Below are 25,951 nucleotides of genomic sequence, written 5' to 3'. Positions count from 1 at the left end.
TTCCTAACCTCAAGCGATCCTACTGCCTCAGCTCCCAAAGTGTTAGGATGAGTCCCCACTCCCACCAGGAAGCAAAATTCCAAACTTAATAATTGGAGAGGCCTCAGAACTAAGTCTTCTTTCCTGGCATCTTAATGACTGCTGTTACCTTCAGAGGATAAGAGATTTTACTTGTTATGACCAGCCCAGTTGGCTTAAATCCAATTTCACATAGGGAATTGGCCTCAGCCAGAAATCTAGTAGACCCAGGGTGCTGCCATGGGATGCAGATCTCAGAGTTTCTTTTCCACTTTATTCTTTGTGCATATTCTGTTCATCTTCCTCCTTACTTCCAGGAAAATGTAAGGGCTGGTGTCAGGAATCAGCTTTAACTCTTATCTAAATATTCAGAATTTAGGAAATCCAGGTTAGCAAATTAACACAAGTAGTTTGCTATCTCATGGTGTATGTATATATGACTTCATTAACTTATTCTGTAAACTATTCTTAGCTGTTACTACACCAAGATCAAACAGTGCAAAAAATAACCTTGGATTGTATCATGACATACAAACATCCTCATATCCTCCCTTACAGGTGAGTTACTTGAAGCTTAAGGAAATGTTATTTCTTTGGCCGATTTTTCTTCTTTCTATGTAAGATCTACTTCCAGAATGATTTCTTGAAGGCCAGGGAAGTTTCCCTTTTTTCTAAGGTCATCTGCTATTTCTAGGCATGAAGTGAAAACTAGATGTGTGTTAAGAATTGTATTCCAGGGCGGCGCCTATGGCTCAAGGAGTAAGGCGCTGGTCCCATATGCCGGAGGTGGTGGGTTCAAACCCAGCCCTGGCCAAAAAAAAAAAAAAAAAAAAACCACAAAAAAAAAAAAAAAAAAAGAATTGTATTCCATAGATAATAAAATAGAAAAAAAAATATTGACTTAAAAATATGTGTTATAAACATATAAACTAATAAACACATGTATATGTAAAAAGTGTGTATGTGTTATGATGGTTATATCATTTCTCTCCTTGCTAATGCTATAAAATCTTGGTGGTTAGTTAGAGAATCATAATCACTCTAAGAACTGAGTTTTGTTTTTTTTTTTTTGAGACAGAGTCTCTCTATATCACCCTCTGTAGAGTGCTGTAGCATCACAGCTCACAGCAACCTCAAACTTGTGGGCTTAAGCAATTCTCTTGCCTCAGCCTCCCAAGTAGCTGGGACTATAGGCGCCTACCACAATACCCGGCTATTTTTTTTGTTGTTGAAATTGCCATTGTTATTTTTGTTGGCACAGGCTGGGTTCAAACCCGCCTACCTACCTGTATGTGGCTGGTGCCCCAACCTCTGAGCTATAGGCACTGAGCCATGAAAGCTTTCTTTTTTTTTTTTTGTAGAGACAGAGTCTCACTCTACCACCCTCGGTAGAGTGCCGTGGTGTCAACACGGCTCATAGCAACCTCTAACTCTTGGGCTTATGCGATTCTCTTGCCTCAGCTTCCCAATCAGCTGGGACAACAGGCACCCGCCACAATGCCTGGCTATTTTTTTGTTGTTGTTGCAGTTTGGCCGGGGCTGGGTGTGAACCCGCCACCCTCGGCATATGGCCGGTGCCCTACTCACTGAGTCACAGGCGCCGCCCGCCATGAAAGCTTTCTTATAGTACTCTTTAAACAGCTGAATTATGGACTAAATCTAATCTCTTCTAATGTTTTACCTTTTGAAATTTGAAAGCTTACCATTTTGGAAGAAATTTTTGTGAGGATTTTTCTTTATGGTCTTCAACCATAATCTGAACTCTATGCCTTATTTTAGTTGTATTTATTACCTTATGTGCATATTATCGTCTTGCATTTCTTAAAAAGTACTGTTGATAAAGTGATGATTTGTGCTATTTTCTATTTTTAAAGGCAAAACTTACAAAGGCTGCTTGAAGACAAAAACTTTAAGGAAGAAATAGTGCATTTTAGCATTTCAGAAGATAATGCTGTGGTGAAGACAGCCCACCGAGCAGATCTGTTTCCTATTCTGATGAGGTATTTGTACTGCTTAAAAACTGATTTTTTGAAAAGTCAATCACAAACATAATTGAGCATAGTATTATGATTCTTTCAACAATTATAATAGAATATTTTGTTTTGTATTTTTTTCATTTTGTTTTTATTTTTAATTACACCTTTTGGGAAAGTCAGATTATTATAGGAACTAACTTAGGGTACTTTGTTCCTGACATGAGAAAAGATCTTACCATTATATTACTTTAATACTAATGTTAAAATTAAATGTAGCATTTCCCTAAGTTTCTCTATTAAGATAAATAGTGGAAGTAATTCACCCCAGTGTCTAAATGTCATGTAATATTTTTATGATGTTACTAGTCCTTTAATTATAAATGGTGTAGCATAAGATGATCCATAATTAATATAAAAATCATATATTTTGGTATGAAGAAAAACAAAATTGGATCTTTTAGCTCACCAACCCTAGAATGATGAGAATCGGAAAGATCACAGGACTAGGATTTGATAGACCTTTGCTTGTCAGTCAGCCCTGTGACTACATAGTTATATAACTTGGGGGCAAGTCTTTTAGATGCCAAGGGCTTCATTTTCCTTAATAGGAGCTGGATCAGATGTACACTGGGGCCCCTGCCAACTCTGATTCAACAGCCCTATTTGATTCCATTTATAGCCAGCATAAAGAACTTTGCTACAAAGTTTCATGTCCTTTGCAACAAAGGACATGAAAATATTTAAATGAGGCCAGTGCGGTGGCTCACGCTTGTAATCCTAGCACTCTGCAAGGCTGAGGCAGGTGGATTGCTTGAGCTCACGAGTTCGAGACCAGCTGAGCAAAAACAAGACCTCTTCTCTACTAAAAATAGAAAAACTGAGGCAAGAGGCTCACTTGAGCCCAAAAGTTGGAGAGTGCTGTGAGCTATGACACCACGGCACTCTACCCAGGGGGACAGCTTGAGACTTTGTCTCAAAACACAAACAAAAAAAAAAAAAAATATTTGCATGAAAGAATATATGAATATATTAAATTGCTGTTATTGGTGGATTATGGAAATAATAGAAATAGAAAGTAGAAATCACCTTATATCCAAACACTCAAAAGTAGCCACCACTAACTTTATTATCTGTCAAATAGTAAATTTACAATAGTAAACATCAACAATACTAATAATATATTTTAAAATCTCTAAAAGTAAAAACCAATGGTTGTATGAAGTCCACAGTAGTTAAAAACAAGCTCCCAAAATTCATTTAAATACACACATAAACACAATTTTTATCACTTTGTAGTCCAGCTAGAGTACAGAGCCCAATCATAGCTCTCTTCAGCCTTACCTCCAGGGTACAAGAGATCCTCTCACTTCAGCCTTCTAAGTACGTAGATCCACAGGTGCATGCCACCGTGCCCAGTTAATTTTTTTAGTTTTTGTAGATACAAGGTGTTACTATTGCTATGTCACCCAAGCTGGTCTCAAACTCCTGGCCTCAAGCAGTCCTCTTGCCTCAGCATCCTAAAGCACTGGAATTACTGGCTCCAGCCACACACAATTTTTAAAAAGAATTTTGAGATTATATTGCCTAAAATGTTCTATAACGTTTTTAACTCAATATATTAACAGGGATATTTTTGAATCATCAAATGTTTTAAAATATGATCATTCATCATATAGACATGCCATAATTCACTTACCCAAGCTCCTTTTCCTGACTACTTTGCTTGTTTTGGTTTTTTGCCAAATAGATAATAGATAGATAACATCCGAATCTTTGATCAGTTTATTAGAATAAATTCTTAATAGGAAAATTGATGAACATTTTAAAAGTTTTTGATGTATTTTACCAAATTGCTGTCCAGCACTATTTTACTTTTTGACAGTTTTATTTTTCTATATGAACCTTTAACTTGATCTCCGCTGATTTACCAATAATAGATATCTAGAAGGGAGAAATTTCTGATGCAAATTGCCTAGTTGCTTTCAAGAAATTGGAACCACTTTACTTACTGACATTTCAATACTGGGTATTGTTTGTTGTGGTAATTATTAGTTTTAATACTTGCTGATTTGTTGGTAAAGAATGGTATTGTGTATAACTTGAAAAGATTATGGGTCGTTTGTGTTTATTTTCTGATAAGTAAATGACATTCCTGTCTCCTTCATTCTTTTTGTTTTAAATTGATTATTTTATTCATCCAAAATTTATTCTGATGTACGAAATGAAATAAGCCTATTTTTTTGCCCTAAATACTGGCATTCAGTTGTCTCAAGACCATTTAATAAAAATATAAACTTTCTTTACTATTAATTCGAGTGCCACCTTTAATTGCTTAAATTTAATATTTATGTGTAATTGAGTCTTCAATGGACTTTTAATGCTCTTGCATTAATCTTTCCTGGTCCAATTATAGACTAGTTTATTTATTATAATAATATTAATTAATGGCTTAACTGCATTCTAGAATATATCAGGAAATCATCTCATTATTCCTTTTTTTATAAATATGTTATTTTTTCCAGAATCTGGGTGAACTTTAGAACATAGACCCAGGTTCTCCCAAAATAATCCCCCTTTTTGATTTGGGAAGAAATAACATCACTTTGTTGTCTTCATTCATTCACTTCTTCCCCTTTTTGTTGTCTTTCAAAAAAGTGTTCTCATTTTCTTGGCTTTTAATTTTACTCCTACATTTTGTTGTTGTGGATGGAATTTCCCCCTGACATCTTCTTATTTTTGCTACATAGCTAGCTATGGTATATAAAAGCTATTGATCTTTGTGTTATTTAGCCATCCACGTAACAAAGCTTTCTTACTAGTTTTAGATTTTCTTGTATTTTCTACATTGAAAAAATCATAGTAGTAAATAACAATCAACAGATTGTGTTAGTTACCTGATTAAAAACCCTTTGACATCCCGTTTTCCTCAGAATAAAATAGAAAATCCTTGGTATTCCCCTATGGGATCTAACAGCAGCCCCAGACCACTGCTCTAACCTGTCTCTTCCCCTTTACTACCTCCCCAGAACCCACTTTAAATTCTTTGTACTTCTCATTCCTCCACTTGGAACACAGGACAGCTAACACCTCTTCTTCCTGAGATCTTATCTCAAGTGTTGGGTTATCAGAGATGCCCGCCTTGACCCGCCTCTTTATATAAAGCCACATCTTCCTTTGCTCTCTAGCCCCTTCCCTCACTCTGTCTTTATCTCTCTGACTCTACTTCTCATCCAGCATAGGCTCTTTCTTACTGCTTATCTCCCTTTCTGGAAGGTAAAGCCCATGACCTTAATAAATATTGGTCTAATTAACTTTGCCTTCTCTTTTATGTTATAAAACCTGTTTTCTGTTCGTGGATCAACCTGTTGCTTACATGTTCTAGATGAATTCATTGGTACTGGTGACAGTGATGATCTTTGTCCTGTTACTACATTTAGCAGCAGTGTTTCTAGAACAGTTTTTCTTATTCTGCTTATTCTTGGTAGGGCAGTCCCTGAGATCATCACGAGGTCAAACTTTTTTTAGACACCGCTGAAACATTATCTTTTTTCACTGTGGTGACATTTTTCTGCCAAGACAAAAACAATGATGGGTAAAACTCCTGGTGCTTTGACACATGAATCAGGACGGTAGCATCAAATTGTCCTAGTAATTCTTCAGTGCCACATACTTAGAGTTTTGTTTTTTTAATAAAAAGCTAGTTTTACGTAATGCCCTTGATGAACCTTGACCCTGAATACATTTCTTTTTTACTATTCTGTGTGAAAAATTAGGTAGTATGCATAAAATACTTTGCCTATCCACTGGTTGTCTTGAGGAATGGCACTTGTGTGGGTTTTTGATTTACATGCTGAACCTACTTTTTTTTTTTATAAAACACCATTTTAGTTGGGAGACTGATGGACCTTGATTCTTTGTGAACTTGGGTATTTCACAGGAATTTTCTTTAACGTGAAGCCTGCTGCTTCAGGGAAAACAACTGATAGCATTTGTTTCCAATGACTCAATTTTAGCATTCAAGTGAAAATTAGGGTGTTGGAAAACTTACATATCTGCTACTGTGAACTTGACAGCTTCCTAATACTTAAAAGACTCTTCTGATGAGATGGGTAGTGACAGTAACAAATGTTAATATAGCAAGACAAAATTAAAAAAAAAAATGTTAATAAACACATTTCTATTTTTGATTTGCAATTAAATGTATGAACATTTGGCATCTCTACATGACTCAGTAAAGCAGACAACTTACGCATGTTACAGAATCACATACGAGAAAAGATCCCATACAAAGTACAAGATGGACAGATGGACCTTAGTGTCCGTCAAGGGTTTCAGATTCCACAGGGCAGCTACCCTGCAGACTTATTTAAGTTTGACATAATATCCAAGTGAGACATCCATGATCATCGGGAAGTTTTAAAAATATTTCTCCCTTTCCTCTCTTCATGTCTGTGTGGGGCTAGATTGTCTTCAATCCTAATCTATTATAATAGGTTGAATGTAGAAGCAGATATGAGAATCCAATTATCTTCTGTTAACCCGAACAAAAGAATAAATAAAATAATGCCACCAGTTTCAGTAATTTTGGTGGGTAGGTATGGAAAATGTAATTATTCTTCATGAAAATATATTACTTAACATGTAATAAATGTATTGTTAATATCTAAAAATAAATTAGTAAACCAGTATTTTTTTAACTCCTCAGTTTTAGTTTCTAACACAGTAACTATCAATAGTAGATAAAAACTCGCCAAAGGGCCTTAGGGACCTCCATAACTTTCAGTAGTGTAAAGCAATCCTAATAGCGAAAGTTGGAAAACCACCTTTTTTGAATTCTGAATAAGTCATTATCATGTTAAGAAAGTAGCTTTTATTATTAAGTTATTTAGAATTTTATCTGGAATGGATGTTGAGTATTATAGAGTACCTACTGAGCACATATTAAAATGATTGTGTTAACTCTTTACTGTGAAACATTCATCTATATTAATCTAATAGATTTTACTAATGGCTCACTCTTATATTTCCTGGGGTAATCTTGATTTGGTATTGATGCCGCACCACGGGTGACTATAGTTAGAAACTGTTCTGTGTTTATAAGCAAGATTGGTTGGTACATAATTTTATTTTTGCTCATCAACCCCTCTCAGTACCACAGTTGTACGACACCATGCCCAGCTTCCTTAACTTTGTATTGTTGATTTTTTTCAATGCTTATGTTGATTTCATTTTTCTGTGTTTTATAATATATCCATTTAAATCTGTAGAGTTGCTTTCCTAGTGTTTTAGGAAAACTGAACAACTCATGTTATATTTTAAAATTAATGTGCAAACAAATGGCATTCTTTTGACTTTGCAGAATTTTGTATGGGCGAATGAAGAATAAGACTGGAAGTAAGACTCAGGGGAAGTCTGCCTCGGGCACACGGATGGCCATCGTCCTGCGGTTCCTGGCTGGGACCCAACCTGAGGAGATCCAGATATTCTTAGACCTGCTGTTTGAACCCGTGAAGCATTTCAAGACCGGTAGCTGTCAGTCACCTCTCACTCACTGTAGATAGCTGTTGTCTGTGGTAAACTTCTCCCATCTCAGACTAGGTTCCCTGTGCTTCTGGATGTCTTCCTAATGGAGTTGTTTCTCCCAACCTTAATGGGGGTCATTTTGCTGAAGTTCAGTTCATTTTACACTTTAAGTTCATTGGCTGAGGTTCACAGCTGACACTGGAGATTATTGACACCTGGGTGTTCATAAGCCCCTGGTTAGAAAATTGTCATGTTTTGTTGTGCATTTAGGCCATTTGAAAAAGGATGAATACTTACATACTTCAAAGAATAGGTTTCTTCTAAGAAATTCAGCACACTGCAAAATTAATCTTAATTGTTTTGGCACTTATTCATTCATGGAGTCTTTGATCTATTGAGCAATGATTTATTGAATACCTCCTCTGTCCTAGACACACTACTATGTTAAAAATAGAAAAATGAATATAGGCTGTTTGTGGTGGCTCACACCTGTAATCCCAGCACTTTGGGAGCAAGACAGGAGGGTCGCTTGAGGCCAAGAATTCAAGACTAGCCTGGGCAACATAGTAAAACTGCCATCTATTAAAAAATTTTTTTTTTAAATAAAAAATTTAGCTGGGCATAGGGTTGTATGCCTTTGGTCCTGGCTACTTGGGAGGCTGATACTGGAGGTCACTTGAGCCCAGAAATTTTAGGCTGCCGTGAGCTATTATCATGCCACTGCACTCCAGCCTGGGTGACAGCAAGACCCTGTCTAAACAAAAAAAGAGAGAGAGAGAAATTATCTGAAATAGTTCACTTGGGAAAGCAATAGACTGAAAATAGAGAAAGAGAAAGGTAAGTATATAATCTCTACCTTCAACCTCACAACTGAGATCAGATAGATATATTGGTACATATATTGAGCTCTGATGCTGTGGTATGTTCTCCAGTATCTAATGTTAGTAATTATTAATAATAATAGGCTCATATTTACTTTATGCCAGACGTTATGACAGCTCAGTATACAACTCAGTTGACCCTTCAAACCACCAATCACATGAGCCATCACTATTTGATTGTTTACATTTTACAAATGAGGAAATTTAGGATTAGAAGGGTAAATATTTTACCCAAGGCCATTCAACTGGAAAGTGGTAGAGTTGGGATTTGAACCCAGACCTTCCTGTCTATAAAACCTCTTGCGTCAGTCTCACAATTGCTTTGTTTTGCTAGCTAAACATAGAGTTTTTTTATAAGGTAGCCGGTTATACTTATTTTGCATTTTTTCTATGATAATAGGTCCAGTTATTATAAGAGTATAGGTTTTCATTCAATATAATATTGCCCTGTGAAGGAGCCTGGCTCTGATGGATGTTTTCATTCAATGTATGGCCCCCATAGTAGGCGGCTGGGTATAAATGATACTCTTACAGATCCATTTAGGTGTGTGATCTCATGTCAGACGTAAATCTCAGGCAATAACAATTCAGATCTTTTCCATTAATTCTGAAATCAATATAGCAGCAGCTGTTTATAGGGTACTGTTATTTTGTTTATTAACCAGGGGTTATACAAGAAATAAAAACATTTAATTCTCAGCCTTTCAGAGCTTATAATGCAGCAAGCACCTTCTGTGAAACTGCTGAACTCAGCACAGCTTAGTGAAAGCTGAGGATAAGAAAAATACATGGAAAGTTGTCAGATGGAATAAAAGACTGTTAATTCATTCAGGTTTTGGATTGGCACAGTGGCTCCCACCTATAATCCTAGCACTCTGCGAGGCCAAGGCGGGTGGATTGCTTGAGGTCAGGAGTTTGAGACCAGCCTGAGCAAGAGCAAGACCCCGTCTCAAAAAATAGCTGGGCGTTGTTGTGGGCGTCTGTAGTCCCAGCTGCTTGAAAAGCTGAGGCAAGAGGATTGCTTGAACCTAAGAGTTTGAGGTTGCTATGAGCTATGATGCCACAGCATTCTACCTAGGGTGACAAAGTGAGACTGTCTCAGGAGAAAAGAAAAAATTCAGGTTTTGAGGAATAGTGTGAAGAAATTGGGTTAGAATTGGGCTTTGTGACTTAGCTCTATCACAAATTTCTTTCCCTCCTTTTTTCCTCAGGTTACGTATTTACAAAGTAGGAATTGTATTACTAAAACTTGCCTTCCTTAGCTCATTGAACATTTGGTAAGAATCAAAGGAGATAATATATGAGAAAAGTACATTATTATCATCTATAACTCACAGTGTAACAACAGAAAATACTATGTTGTTGAGGGAAATGGAAGAAACTATAAGTAGTAGTAAAGTAATAGTTCATTCGACATGACATCTCTTTCTCTTTCTTTCACCAGGAGCGTGCCATTCTTCAGTCATTCAAGCCGTAGAAACTTTGGATTTATCTAAAGTTCTTCCTTTGGGTCGTCAGCACGGTATCTTGAATAGCCTTGAACTGGTATTGAAGAACATTAGTCATCTGATCAGTGCATACTTGCCGAAGATTTTGCAGATACTGCTCTGCATGACAGCAACTGTGTCACGCATTCTGGACCAGCGAGAAAGGGTGAGAGATTAACCACAGACACTTTCTTTCCTCTTGGGCTAATAGGAGCCTGTGCTTTGACTTGGGAATTGAGTTGGGCCTGAATTACCAGCATCCTTTCAGCAGAAATCCTTGTTACATAACCTCTTGAAAACCATCTTGCATATATGACAGTCACAATGTTATAAATATTTATGTATGACTAGAAAAGGCAGATTATATTAAGTAAGATTTTATAGGGGTGAAATAGTAGTGAGTGGATTAGTTCTATAAATTTCTCTGAAACCCAAGTCCAGGGTACTTGAGCTGATGTTTCTTTGATTTCAATTCCAGGAGCCTATAGGTGTAAGACACTTTGCAACAAGTCTCCAGAATGTTTGGGGACTGAATAGATTATTACCATCATCTTTGCTATTTTAAAAAAATTGCCAAGAACTCTTTAAAAGTAAATGCTTACGTACAAAAAGCGTAATGTTTTATTTTTTTATTTTTTTATGACCTCCCTCTGTCTCATCATCCAAACATAGCAAGACAAGTCAAAGTTACAAAAAGTTTCTAATTTCCCTCCCGCCTAACATAACTAAAACACAGTATTCGTCAGAAAATAATATTGTATTTGTAGGACGTGAGGGTGTAATTTGAGAACCTAATACAGAGCTTTCACAGAGGAGAAATGGAAAAAGGGATTTTGTTTGGCTTATTTATACCAACATCTAAAACATAACAAAATTGAATAAACTGTTGGGAGTCAGGGGTTCAGGGTCCTGGTTCCCTGAACCCAGTTGACCTGGTTCAGATACTTGGCTGAGCTCGAAAGTTCAGTCAAGGCATGGACATAATTAAAAGCAAAAGGAGTGGAAACTGGGAATAAAACTGGAGCAGCACAGGCAGTGTAGATAGAAAGGAAAAGTAACCTACACAAATTTCAGGGTAACGGATTTTATTTAGAAGGAGCAAAGAGAAAGTTTAGAACACTTCCAAGGACAGTTGGAAGTGGGTCCCTTTCATGAAGGAGAAAAGGTAAGAGAGACCAAGTGTAATATTTTAAATGTGGGAGCAAGGCTGGGCAAAGCAAGCCACCTGGCCAACTGCTCAGTGACTGTTTCCTGAATTGTCTTCAAAATAGTAGATTTAGGTTATCTTGAAACAGGTCTGTGGGCATAAGTATACTTCTTTGGAGTTTAGGGAAATAGTCTTTATGTATTGAAGGCTTCTTGGAGATAGCAGGACTTGAGTAAAGGTCCAGACCCAGATTTCTTTTGCTCTCAGTTAAAAACAAATAAGCATGGTTATAATTTGGTTGTAGTTCATTTCATTTGATTTATGGACATGCCCTGTGAACTGCCTTCACATATGGTCATGATAAGTGAAAAATGATAGCCAGATTTTAGGCTATTTTTTAGTCTATGCATGAGTATAAATCTGCTTTAATAATGAAATAATCTTCTCTGATACCAAGATCCAGAGATTTAGAACACTTCTGTTTTGGTAGGCACCATTTTATTTTCCTCATTCTCTCTTTTGTTCCTTCAATAAATGTTTGTTGAGCCTCCAGTGTGTGTCAGGCACTGTTCTAAGCCCTGAGAATGGAGCAGTAAACGAAGCAAACAAACATTTCTGTGCATGTGTTTGGGGTTTTGGGGGGTTTTTTTCTTAATTTTTATTTTATTGTTTTTGTTTTTTGTAGTTTTGGGCTGGGGCCAGGTTTGAACCCACCACCTCTGGTATATGGGGTGGCACCCTACTCCTTTCAGCCACAGGTGCCGCCCTCTGTGCGTGTGTTTGTTCATTAAATACTAACTTAGCACCTAAATCAGACATTGTTCTGTGGGAAATGAGACATGCTTGGCACCCATAGCACAGTAATTATGGCACCAGCCACATGCACCAAGGCTGGTGGGTTCGAACCTGGACCAGGCCAGCTAAACAACAATAACAACTGCAACAAAAAATAGCCGGGTGTTGTGGTGGGCACCTGTAGACCCAGCTACTTGGGAGGTGAAGGCAAGAGAATCCCTTAAACCGAGGAGTTTGAGGTTGCTGTGAGCTGTGATGCCATGGCACTCTACTGGGTGTAACATAGTGAGACTCTGTCTCAAAAAAAAAAAAAAAAACCAAATTAGAATAATGTCAGATGACTAGAATTTCTAAGTGGAGAATAAAATGAGGAGACCTTTCTGCAGATCTCTGAAACTCATTCTCTGTAGCATTCTCCCCACAACCCCCTGCCCTGTGAGCTCTGGCTGCCTTCCCCTCACCCATGCTGTCCAACTCTATATCTTCATCTCAGGATCCCTGGACTCTCCCTGCGCTAAGTTCTGAAAACTCTCCAGGGAGAACGTAGGGGAATTGTAGGGCTCATTTCATTTGTTCTTCTTTCAAAGATCAGTGTTTCTGCTGCCTGATACCCAATACCTGAAAATTTTTGTTGATCTATTTTGTTAAGTTTCTTAATTGCTTAAGAGAGGAAAGTAGACCCATTCCCTCTTCCTCCATCTTGCCGAGAAGAGGAAAACCAACAGAAAGGAGCGTGTATGATAGAAAGGTCCCCAGACCAACCCGGGACTGAGTACGTTCCCAGCCACCAGAACCCTCATAAAACAGGAGGCACTGGGAAGAGTGTGCAGAAGGGGATTTCCTTACATGAAGCTCCTCTGGACCCACCCAAAGAAACTTGAACAAGTCAAACTTTTTCCAAGCAAATTAACCACATCCTCTAGTAAAGACCAAAACATTTTAAATGAATTAAGTGAAAATACAATTTACAATGTCTGATGTCCAGTCAGTTACTACTGGGCATACAAAAAAGGAGGAAAATTTTACCCATAATGAGGAGAAAAAGTGATCAACAGAAGCAGACCCAGAAATGACACAGATGATCAAAGTGGATAAGGGCATTAAAATAACTGTTACAAATATGCTTGATATATTCGAGAAAATAGAGGAAGTCATGAACATGTTAAGGAAAAACATGAAAGACGTAAAAAAGGTAACATAAAATGAAGGCCTATGGTAGGAGGAGACCAAGGTAGGGGTGCATAGGCGTTGCCTTTCCTAGGTGGGCAGGGTCTACTCCCAGGAGGTGACATTTGAGCTTACACCTGTCTTGCCACAAGAAGGACATTTCAGGCAAAGGCAATAACTAGTGCAAGCCCCCGGGATGGGAATAGCCTGGGTATGTCCTAGGAGTAGGCGAGGCTGTGGTGGCTGGGGCAGAGTGAGCAGGAAGAGTTGTGTGCTGAACAAGTGATGGGTAAGTGGGCCACCTAAAACCTCATAGGCTCTGATGAGGAGCTGGGTGGGCTTCCAAGTATAATGGGAAACTGCTGAGAGCTCAAACCAGGGGCATGGGAAGGACTGTGTGGCGTTTTTAAAATACCATTTTGGTTGCTTTGTGGAAAAGAGGCTATGGGAGGCCAAGAATGGAATCTGAAAAGAAATCTTAGAAAGTTCTTTCTCTGTGTTACATGAGAACATTAAGAACCATGAGAAGAATTAGGTGAGAATGTTTGTTTATGCCTGGTAGCAAGTGATGTGACTTTATCTGTATATGGATGTATTAAATCATGAAAGGGTTACAGTTTTATAAAGACTGTACGTCCTTCTCATATTTGGTTAACCTAGAAGAAGTTACTTAGTAATGCACCCTTATTCCCAAGTCAACAATCAGTAACTAAAAGGATCCTTTATGTAATTTCACAGTTCATTAGTTAGTGAGGTGTTAGGCTTGGTGACAGATGGGAGTTTTCTTATATTTTTCTCTAGAAATTCTTGGACACATCCAAGGAATTCCTTCAAGCCCACGATGAATTATTGCATAGTAATTTTGCTTAAGTAAGTTAAAGTTCTACATTTATGTGTTTGAGCTCAGTTACACATTTACTTTTTTAAAATATTTTTTTTTCCACATTTACTTTTTTGTGTCTTTTATATCCTTCAGGTCATTGATCAGGCATTCAAAGATGTACCGTGAAGGTTGCTGTTGGTTTTGTTTTGTTTTTTTTGTACGTTTAAGCAGTGAGATTAACTTGGAAATGTACATAAACTCAGTCATAGTCATTGTTCCTCTAGGAATTAAAGTCCACAGTTGCTCATGTTCAGGGTTGTTCCAGTTTACTTAACAATTATTGAGTCAACTGGGCAGCTGGCACTGTAGTTACAGTAATGGACAGAACATGCAGAGAGGTCCTCATGGGGAGGGTGGTTAGTGGGAAGGAGAGACGGATGAGGAGTGTCTATTTGATACCCTGTTGGTGGGTGTTCTTCATGTGCTATAGCTGATCATGATACTGTATTTTTTCAAATATCAATGATAGTTCTTATCTCCTGCCGAACACAATACAGCTGATAATGAAAATATTGCCCACAAAATTGAAGCACAGCAGAAGGTCTCATGACTTGTCACCTCGTGCTTCCCTGTCATATACTTTATCTTTTTTAACTTATTTGGGGTGTCCATAAAGTTTGTGAGCGATTTTAAACTGCACACTAATGAGATAGTTAGCAAAAAGGAGGAATTTATTCAAGGAATAAATTCACTTGAATTTAAAATGCACTGTTTCTGGGCGGTGCCTGTGGCTCAGTGAGTAGGGCGCTGGCCCCATATGCCGAGGGTGGCGGGTTCAAACCCAGCCCCGGCCAAACTGCAACAGAAAAATAGCCAGGCGTTGTGGCGGGCGCCTGTAGTCCCAGCTACTCGGGAGGCTGAGGCAAGAGAATCGCTTAAGCCCAAGAGTTAGAGGTTGCTGTGAGCCGTGTGACGCCACGGCACTCTACCCGAGGGCGGTACAGTGAGACTCTGTCTCTACAAAAAAAAAAAAAAAAATGCACTGTTTCTGTTTCATATACCTTTGTTGATCAGGGTATACGATTTTCATTATAAGTAATTTCCCTGTTCGGATTGTCTTCATAAATTTCCAGGCAGTTTTTATATTTTAATGAAGATAATTAAGGCATATATAAAAAATAAGTTGCTACTTACAAGTCTGTACCCCACAGTACAGTAATCAAGTGGGAAAAGAATTAGAGATGGAATCTTCTCCCATTTCTTTGATTTTTACAATATCTTGTGCTTGAGAGAAATCTGAGGCCTTTGTCTCTCCTCTGCCTGGCCTAAACCTCTTCATTCTTTAATATCTGTTAGAAATTCTGCATCCTTTGTGAAGCTTTACCTTTTCCAAATTTACAGTAGTTTTTCCCCTGTTGGAATATCCATGACATTTCCTATCTATCACATAAATTCAGTAGCTTTGCCTTCAATGAGATGTTGAAGCTGGGTGCAGTGGCTTACAAGATCACAACCCTGTAATCTTCGGGTTCTGGGAAACTGAGGTGGGAGGATTGCTCAAAGTCAGGAGTCTGAGACCAACCTGAGCAAGAGTGAGACTCCATCTCTACCCAGAACAGAAAAAATTAGCCAGCATGGTGCCATGATCCTGTAATCCCAGCCACTTGTAAGGCTGAAACAGGAGAATTGCTTGAATCTAGGAGTTTGAGGCTGCTGTGAGCTATGACGACTCCATGAGCTATGATGACTCCACTGCGTTTGAATCAGGGCAACAGAGTATGACTTTATCTCAAAAAAAAAAGAATTTGAGGCCAGGCCCCCATTGGTGGGAACTCAATAAATTATTGTGCTCTGAACCTTAACACATGAGCTAACATATTTGTGATTTTTATAAATCATGGGGAAGGAGCTGTCAGTGATAATAGTAATATTTGTTATTTTAAAAATTTGCTATTACATCAGACCCACTATGGCCCTTATGCCTCTAAACGGACAAGTCTTTTCTCCAAATTTTATTTCTCTTTGGACTATGTCTGTTGAGGTCTTCTCATGCCTGGATTCAGCCACCTCATTCTCTTACCTTACAGAGTATTTCAGCAGATGAAAAGATCGTAAATTCTTAAACTAGTCCCCCAGGATAATTTTAATAAGAATAATTTAATACTTCTAGTTTTAAAAAAGCTAAAACAATAATACACAATCTGAAAACAAAAAGAAAAGTAACTTTTCTTTGAAATAAAGGAGTAATTTTTTTTTTCCTAATTCAAGACATGAGGGCAAAAAAAGAATCCAGGTTATTTTTGTTTAGCATGTTCTATTCATAGGAAGAAATCAGAATGTTTTTGAAAAAATTACTTAAATAAAAAAGTAAAACGTTGTAGAATACAAAACAGCTCTTCTGAGTCTAAATATGGTTTTTAAGTCTCTGCTTTCCCTTTCTTTTTTTAAATTTTTTTTTTATTAAATCATAGCTGTGTGCATTAATGCAATCATGGGGCACCATACACTGGTTTTATAAACAGTTTGACACATTTTCATCACACTGGTTAACATAGCCTTCCTGGCATTTTCTTAGTTATTGCGTTAAGACATTTATATTCTACATTTACTAAGTTTCACATGTACCCTTGTAAGATGCACCACAGGTGTAATCCCACCAATCACCCTCTCTCTGCCCATCCACCTCCTGCCCCTTCCTCATATTCTTATGTTATAACTGGGTTATAGCTTTCATATGAAAGCCATAAATTAGTTTCACAGTAGGGCTGAGTACATTGGATACTTTTTCTTCCATTCTTGAGATACTTTACTAAGAAGAATATGTTCCAGCTACATCCATGTAAACATGAAAGAGGTAAAGTCTTCATCTTTCTTTAAGGCTGCATAATATTCCATGGTGTACATATACCACAATTTATTAATCCATTCATGGATCAATGGGCACTTGGGCTTTTTCCGTGACTTAGCAATTATGAATTGGGCTGCAATAAACATTCTGGTACAGATATCTTTGTTGTGATGTGATTTTTGGTCTTCTGCATATATACCTAGTAGAGGAGTTATAGAATTGAATGGCAAATCTATTTTTGGATCTCTAAGTGTTCTCCATACATCTTTCCAAAAGGAATGTATTAATTTGCATTCCCACCAGCAGTGTAGAAGTGTTCCCTTTTCTCCACATCCACACCAATATCTCTGGTCTTGGGATTTTGTTATTTGGGCTAATCTTACTGGAGTTAGATGGTATCTCAAGGTAGTTTCGATTTGCATTTCTCTGGTGATTAAAGATGATGAGCATTTTTTCATATGTCTGTAAGCCGTGCGCCTGTCTTCTTCAGAGAAGTTTCTCTTCAAGTCACTTGCCCAGCCTGCGATGGGATCACTTGTTCTTTTCTTGCTTATATGTTTGAGTTCTCTGTGGATTCTGGTTATTAAACCTTTGTTGGAGACATAACCTGCAAATATCTTCTCCCATTCTGAGGGGTGTCTGCTTGCTTTATTTACTGTGTTCTTGGCTGTTCTTTATTTACTGTGTTCTTGGCTGTTCTTTATTTACTGTGTTCAGAAGCTTTTTAGTTTGTTCAGGTCCCAGCAGTGTATATTTGAAGCTGCTTCAATTGTGTGGGGGGGTCCTCCTCATGAAATACATGCCCAGTTCAAATAAAGGCATTTACATAATAAAAAGAAAGAAAGAAATACTCGCCCAGACCAATTTCTTCAAGGGTTTTCCTGCACTCTCTTCTAGTATTTTTATAGTTTCATGTCTTAAGTTTAAATCTTTAATCCAGTGAGAGTCTATCTTAGTTAATGGTGAAAGGTGTGGGTCCAATTTCAGTCTTCAACAGGTTGCCAGCCAGTTCACCCAGCATCATTTGTAAAATAGGGAATCTTTTCCCCACTGAATGTTTTTAATTGGCTTGTCAAAGATCAAATAGCGGTAAGTAGCTGGACTCAACTCTTGGTTCTCTATTCTGTTTCAGACATCTACTTCTCTGTTTTTGTGCCAGTACCATGCTGTTTTGATCACTGTCAATTTATAGTATAGTCTGAGGTCAGGTAGCGTGATTCCTCCTGCTTTGTTTTTATTTCTGAGTAATGTCTTGGCTATTCCAGGTTTTTTCTGATTCCATATAAAATGAAATATTATTTTTTCAAGATCTTTAAAGTATGACAGTGGAGCTTTAATAGGGATTGCATTAAAATTGTATATTTCTTTGGGTAGTATGGACATTTTAACAATGTTGATTCTTCCCAGCCATGAGCATGGTATGTTTTTCCATTTGTTAACATTTTCAGCTATTTCTTTTCTTAGAGTTTCATAGTTCTCTTTATAGAGATCTTTCACGTCCTTTGTTAGATAAACTCCCAAATATTTCATCTTCTTTGGCACTACTGTGAATGGAATAGAGTCCTTAACTGTTTTATCAGCTTGACTATTGTTGGTATATATAAAGGCTACACATTTATGAATGTTGATTTTGTAACCTGAGACGCTGCTGTATTCCTTGATCACGTCTAAGAGATTTGTAGGAGAATCCCTGGTGTTTTCCAGATATACGATCATATCATCCACAAAGAGCGAAAGTTTAATCTCTTGACCCTATATGGATACCCTTGATCGCCTTTTCTTCCCTAATTGCGATGGCTAAAGCTTTCATTACAATGTTAAAGAGCAGTGGAGACAATGGGCAGCCTTGTCTGGTTCCTGATCTGAGTGGAAATGATTTCAATTTAACTCCATTCAATACGATATTGGCTGTGGGTTTGCTGTAGGTGGCCTCTATCAGTTTAAGATATGTTCCTTCTATGCCAATTTTGTTAAGTGTTCTGATCATGAAGGGATGCTGGATATTATCAAAAGCCTTTTCTCCATCAGTTGAGAGAATCCTATGGTCTTTGTTTTTTAATTTGTTTATGTGCTGAATTATTCTTATAGATTTACATGTATTGAACCAGCCTTGAGACCCTGGGATAAAACTGACTTGGTCATGATGTATAATTTGTTTGATGTGTTTCTGGATTCTGTTTGTTAGGATCTTGTTGAATATTTTTGCATCTGTATTAGTGATACTGGTCTATAATTTTCTTTTCTTGTTGGGTCTTTTCCTGGTTTGGGGATCAGAGTTATGTTTGCTTCATAGAAATGTTTGGTAGTCTTCCTTCTTTTTCTACATTTTGGAACAGGTTGAGTAATATAGGTACTAGTTCCTCTTTAAAGGTTTGGTAGACTTCTGACGTGAAGCCATCTGGTCCTGGGCTTTTCTTTTTAGGGAGATTTTGTATGGTTGATGCTATTTCAGAACTTGATATTGGCCTGTTCAACATTTCCACTTGATTCTGGCTAAGTCTTGGAAGGTGACGTGCTTCCAAGTATTGGTCAATTTCCTTCCGATTTTCATATTTCTGAGAATAAAGTTTCTTGTAATATTCATTAAGGATTTTTTGAATTTCTGAGGAGTCTGTTGTTATTTCATCTTTGTCATTTCTGATTGATGAAATTAGAGATTTTACTCATTTTTTCCTGGTTAGGTTAGCCAAAGGTTTATCTATTTTATTACCTTTTCAAAAAACCAACTTTTTGATTTATTGATCTGGCGTATAATTCTTTTGTTTTCAATTTCATTTAATTCTGCTCTAATTTTGGTTATTTCTTTTCTTCTACTGGGTTTGGGGTTGGAATGTTCTTCCTTTTCCAGTTGCTTGAGATGTCCCATTAAGTTGTTAACTTCCTCTCTTTCCGTTCTCTTGAGGAAGGCTTGCAGTGCTATAAATTTCCCTCTTAGGACTGCCTTTGCAGTACCCAGAGGTTCTGATAATTCGTGTCTTCATTGTCGTTTTGTTCCAGAAATTTGGCAATTTCCTTCTTAATCTCATCTCTGACCCAGCTATCATTCAGCATAAGGTTATTTAACTTCCATGTTTTTGTATGAGTATGCAGATTTCTGTTGTTACTGAGTTCAACTTTTATTCCATGGTGGTCTGAGAAGATACAAGGAATAATTTCTATTCCTTTAAATTTACTGAGGTTAGACTGGTGACCTAAGATGTGATCGATTTTGGAGTATGTTCCGTGAGCTGATGAGAAGTATGTGTATTCAGTTTTGTTGGGATGAAATGTTCTGTAGATGTCTGCTAAATCCAAATGTTGGATGGTTAGGTTTAAATCTAAAATTTCTTTGCTCAGCTTCTTATTGAAGGATCGATCTAACACTGCCAAAGGAGTGTTGAAATCTCTGATTATTATGGAGCTGGAGAAAATGAAGTTACTCATGTCTGTTAGAGTTTCTCTTATAAATTGAGGCACATTCTGGTTGGGTGCATAGATATTAATAATTGAAATCTCATCATATTGAGTATTACCCTTAACAAATATGAATTGACCATTGTTATCCTTCCTTACTTTTGTTGGTTTAAAACCTATTGTGTCTGCAAATAGAATTACAACACCTGCTTTTTTCTGATTACCATTTGCCTGAAATATGGACAATCAGCCTTTCACCCTGTGTCTGTATTTATCTTTTAAGGTAAGATGTGACTCTTGTATGCAGCAGATATCCGGCTTGAGTTTTTGTATCCAGTCAGCTAACCTGTGCCTCTTTAGAGGACAGTTTAAGCCTTTCACATTAATGGACAATATTGATAAGTCTGGTAAAATTTTGGGTATCGAGTTTTTTGAAAGTCCCGTGGACATTTTTAATCCTTTCTCCATTGTGGAAGTTGGAGTTTGAGCAAAAGTTTCTGAGTGAGTTTACTTTTGTGGTAGAGGTTTGGGGTGGTCATTATGAGGGATAGGTCTGAGAATATCCTAAAGAGCTGGTTTGGTTATGGCAAATTTCTTCAACATATGAATGTCATTAAAGTATTTAATTTCTCCATCATATATGAAACTCAGTTTAGCTGGATACAGGATCCAGGGTTGAAAGTTATTTTGTTTTAGGAGATTTAAAGTCGATGACCACTCTCTTCTTGATTGAAAAGTTTCAGCAGAGAGATCTGCAGTCATTCTAATATTCTTCCCTTTGTAGGTAATGGATTTCTGACGTCTGGCTGCTTTCAGTATTTTCTCCTTCATGTTGACTTTAGTGAAGTTAATTGTGATATGCCCTGGGGATGTCTTATTCAGGTAGAGTTGTGCTGGGGTTCTGAAACTGTCTGCTATCTCTTGGCATGTCTGGAAAATTCTCTTTCATAATTTCATGGAGAAGGCCTCAGAGCCTTGTGAGGCCACTTCATCACTTTCAGGGATTCCAATGAGGCGGGTATTAGCCTTCTTCGAATTATCCCAGAGCTCTGTGAGAGAATGATCCGTTTTTGTTCTCCATTTCTCTTCCTCTTTGAGAGTTTGGGAGTGTTCAAAAGCTTTGTCTTCGATGTCAGAAATCCTTTCTTCTGCTTGCTCCACTCTGTTACTGAGGGATTCTACTGTATTTTTCAGATCTTTGAGGGCTGCAAATTCTTGCTTCAGTGCATCAGAATCTTTGGTGGTTTTGTCTTTAAATTCGTTAAATTCTTGAGACAACTTTTGAATTTCTCCTCAAATTTCTTATTACGACTTTTGAATTGCTCATCAAATTTCTAATTCCAAATTTTCCTCCATTCTATTAATCTTGTTTGCAATCCAAATTCTGAATTGATTTCTGACATCTCAGCCAGCTGTTTATGAATGGGATCTTCAGTTACATCTGCCATATCTTTCCTTTGGGGCGTTGATCTATTCTGGTTATTCATGTTATCAGAGTTTTTCAGCTGATTCCACCCCATGATTATTTTACACCATTTGACTTTTCCCCTGGAGCTTTGTCGAGGACCCGTATAGTGCTCCAGCCTGAGAAACTGGGGACCTATTTGGTGTGGTGGGGCTAAGTGGTTCTGTCTTGTTTTCAGTTGGTCTCTGTCTGACCCTAGTGAAACAGTTACTCTGGGTTGAAGTCTCAGCGGTGGAGAAATACCAGCTATTAAGTCACCCCGCCCCCCGCAGGCAACAATTGGAAAAGGAAAATTAAACCTTCCTACAACTACACACTCAGGGCACCACTTGAATGGTCCTCCGGCGATTGGCTCAGTTCAAAAGGTCTAAATCAATTGTCTCAGTCAGCACCTTTCTCAGGTGGGAGAGCTTAAAAGGTCTCTGGCAACTGGATCGCAGTGGTCTGTTGACAACTCAAATATTGTGAACTCTGCTCGTTTGCTCATGGGGCACTCCGAGCCGTTCTCATGGGGGAGGGGACTCCCTTCCGCTTGGTGATGGGTTTTGTACATTTTGTTTGTATCCTTGGGGTCGCATCTTGTCTCAGAGCGGTTGATGTGCGTTCTTCAACCTTCTCTCTTGGTGCAGCTCTAATCCACCAGGTTACTTACTAAATTTCTGTCCTTTAACTCTCCGTGTGGACAGGAGCCTCTGTTGAAAGCTGGCTTCAGTCAGCCATCTTGTCTCTGCCTCTGAAAATAGTTTCTTTGGAGTCGAAGCTTGCCTCAACAGGGAAGATGAGCAATTATCTATCTCATTTCTCAGCTTGGCTCCCCTCCTGCAGCTTTGGTGGGTTCTTTCTGGTCGTTATCTCTCCCTCCGGACTAGGGCTTCTATTGAGAGCTGGCTCCAATCAGCCGTCATCCCCTGTTCCCCCCTGTTCTTATTGAATGTGAAAATTGGAGTTAGGAGAAATAGCCAACCCGAGGATTTAGGAAAACACCAAACTCATTGAGACCAAATGAGCCAATAAACAGATAAAAAGGCTACCAGACGCACAAGCCCACAGATGCACAAACAATCAGAAACACATAGACATACAGACAACAACAAAAAAAACAACTGCAATAAAAATAATGATAATCGTAAAATAATTGAAAAAAGGTAAAAAACAAACAAACAAAACGAACAAACAAAAAACAATCTCTAAAAATCTCATGTAAGCACTCTCAGAAACCATAAGGGAATAAGAGGAAGAGAGAAGGGTAAAAGGGGGAAAAAAAGTGGTATTTATGAAAAAGTTAAAAAAGAAGGAAGAAAAAATTAAAAATTGTAAAAACAAAAAAAATATATAAAATAATAATAATTAAAAAATTAACAATAGCTCCTCCAAGAAAATGATGAGGAAAAGAAAAAAAAAGAAAGGGCACCAACCACAAAAATATTCTTCTTCTATATATGTAGAAATATACATCTATATGTATGATGTAGGGATCAACTTTCATAGGAATATATTTATAATGCAATATACTTTCTGGACACCAGGTGGCGCTGTGAGTGGTTCCCAGGCTTATACCTGGTTGACAGTTTACACTGTTACCACACTAACCACCCTACCTGGCCCATCGCCATTTTGGAGTTTCTGTAAACGTTTATTGTCTAATTATTGTCCAACCTCAGCTGCTCTGTTCCAGATAGCACTCCTATCCGACCTCCCAACTCGGTGCAGGAGTCCAGGCTTCACAAATCTTTCCACTCTGCTCCCACGTTCTCCTGTAAACTGGCATCTGCAATCAGCCGTGGGGGAGGGTGCTGGTTGTCCCCGGTTTTAGCTGCTGCCAGCTCCCACAGCTGCAGCAAACGGAGACCTTATCCTCAGTTTTTGTGGCTCAGAGTCTCACTTTTGAATCTGGACTTTTGAGTTTAGCCAGCCGCCAGTTCACCGCACAGCCTGAACTGCCAGCCCATACCAATATTCCCCACCAGAATCACTCCTATTGTTCTGGGGGAAGGTGTCCGCCATTTCGGACAATTCAAAATGTCTGTTTCCTGGGCGGGATCCCTTCCCTTCAATTTTCCATCAGGTTGCTTAGCCCCTTGTGGCTCTGAGTGGGACCCCTTTTGTACGCTGAACTTGGCTCAGGAATAAATATTCGTCAATTGGGTTTTGCCAGGAATTACAAGTTGCTGTCCTCCATGAGGGAGGGGCCTGCCGGCCAGCACAGCCAAGCAAGGAAAATCTGTACAACAGAGTCCGTGGTTTTAAATTACACCTCATATACAGCAATCTGCCAATTCACTGCGCGTCTCCAGCTGTCTGTTCACACAAATAATCCACACGGGGAAAAGTTCCTGACCCCCCTTCCTCTCACCTGATGACTTGGGAGAGGTGGGCTACACGTCTGTCCCGTCCGCCATCATGCTTCGCCTCTCTTTTTTTTTTTTTTTTTTTGAGACAGGATCTCTCTTGCATCCTTTACTTTTGCTTACTTTTATTTCTTTATTTTTATTTTAAGAGGCAGGGTCTCGTTTCGTTGCCCAGGCTAGAGTGCAGTGGTGCAATCATAGCTGGCTATAACATTGAATTCCTGGGCTCAATCCATCCTTCTGCCTCTGCCTCTGCCTCAGCCTCCTAGGTAGCTAGCACTATAGGCAACGCCATCCTGCCTGGCTAATCTTTAATTTTTTTGTAGAGATGGTGTGGGGTCTTGCCCTCTTGCCCAGGCTTGCTGTGCTTCTCATTCTTGTCCATTGAGAAAAGTGATATGACTTGCTAACTTGATGTTCTCACGTGAATCAAAGTTAGTAGATTTACTAACAATTTTTTTTTTTTGAGACAGAGTTTCACCTCAATAGAGTGCTGTTGCATCATAGCTCACAGCAGCCTCAAACTCCTGGGCTTAAGCGATTCTCTTGCCTCAGCCTCCCAAGTAGCTGGGACTACCAGCTCCCTCTACAATGCCTGGCTATTTTTTGGTTGTAGTTGTCACTGTTTTTTGGCAAGCCCAGGCTGGATTTGAACCCGCCGGCTCCATTGTATGTGGTTGGCTCCCTAGCCACTGAGCCACAGGCACCGAGCCTAATTAACCATACTTCTACTTTGATTCTTAGCCATCTGAGCAAGGGACTTCTCTGAAGAGTCAGGGATAAAAATGATACATGTGTACTTTTTTTAATAGAAGATCATTCTCTTATAGATACAGCTGAAATTTATTAACCCACTGAAAAATTTAAGACGTCTTGGAATCAAAATGATAACGGATATCTTTTTGGATTGGGAGTCCTTTCAGTTCAGAGCAGAAGAAATCGATGCCGTGTTTCATGGTGCAGTTTGGCCCCAGGTAAACCTTGATTTCTACGTTCTATCCACACATCTTTTGTTTCTTTACTACTGTTAATTCACCAGCATAGTGTGCTACCTAGGCATGTGATGGCTGGAAGTTTCTAGACACTTTTCTTTGCCTTCACTACCACCTGAAACTCAAGAGTTAATTTCTGCAATACCATGGCATTTATACTTAAGGCTGATTTGAGTATGATCGTGTCTATCAAGCATATACAATCTAACTTGTAGTACCTCATATGACATTGCCTCTGGCTTTTGACATGAGGGGAAAAACACAGATTTTGTTGTTGTTGTTGTTACCTCTTATTTGATTTCTCCAGTTGTAACCCTTAGAACTGCAGTCCCCAACCCCTGGGCCACAGACCAGTACTGGTCCATGGCCTGTCTAGAACCAGGCTGCACAACATCTGTCCCCTATCTCTTCCCCTCACTTGCCCCTCCCCCCCCCCACAACCCCTGGGAAAAATGTCTTCCATGAAACCAGTCCGTGGTGTCACAAAGACTGGGGACCACTGCCCTAGGTGATGATAACTGGTGTGCTTAAGGTCTACACGAGAGACTTGATTTTAGAAAATATTTCTGGCTGCTTGAACTCTCAGTCATTCCTGACCATTTGAAATCTAAAATACTGATTCCTTTCAAGTGTCTGGCACTTCACGCGCCACCTCTGCTATTTCTCCTGTGTAGCTATTATTTTAGATCCCTTTATTTTTTCCTTAATCTGTTCTTTTCGATGTTAATGTCTGTCCCTTGGCTTTTATTCTTTGCTGATATTTCTGTGCTTTTTCTGCTCGTTAGTTGTTCGTGATTTTTCTGTAATTCTGTATATGTTCTTATTTGATATTCTGATTTTATTTTGTCTTCTAGATCAACAGGCTTGGCACTGAGAGTCAGTATTCTCCTACTTCTCTGCTGAAACTAATTAGCATCTGGAGCAGAAATGCCAGGTATAGCCTTTTTTAATTTTTTCCATAAAAAGAGCATTGTTTTAGAGCTAGGTATTCAAAACTGGTATAAGGAACTAATAATGTAACTCATGGTCTTTCAAGTAAAAGCATGAAAAGATCTCAAAATATGTAATTTAAAGAAAAATACAAGTTG

The 25,951-nt window shown here is 38.4% G+C and overlaps 1 protein-coding gene across 1 annotated transcript in view; it reads left to right on the top strand.

The window, feature by feature from the left end:
- Window positions 1–25,951, top strand: part of UTP20 (UTP20 small subunit processome component) — a 110,650-nt gene that overhangs the window by 38,243 nt on the left and 46,456 nt on the right. The window contains exons 24-29 of the mRNA XM_053583572.1: window positions 491–576; window positions 1,893–2,018; window positions 7,354–7,520; window positions 9,843–10,051; window positions 24,702–24,845; window positions 25,718–25,797. Coding sequence (XP_053439547.1) covers window positions 491–576; window positions 1,893–2,018; window positions 7,354–7,520; window positions 9,843–10,051; window positions 24,702–24,845; window positions 25,718–25,797 — 812 coding nt within the window. The remainder of the gene's footprint in view (window positions 1–490; window positions 577–1,892; window positions 2,019–7,353; window positions 7,521–9,842; window positions 10,052–24,701; window positions 24,846–25,717; window positions 25,798–25,951) is intronic.

Source organism: Nycticebus coucang, chromosome 3, assembly GCF_027406575.1.
Source record: "Nycticebus coucang isolate mNycCou1 chromosome 3, mNycCou1.pri, whole genome shotgun sequence".
NCBI classification, from domain to species: Eukaryota; Metazoa; Chordata; class Mammalia; order Primates; family Lorisidae; genus Nycticebus; species Nycticebus coucang.
Note: the sequence above shows the minus strand (reverse complement) of the source record. Positions and strands in the feature narration are given on the sequence as shown.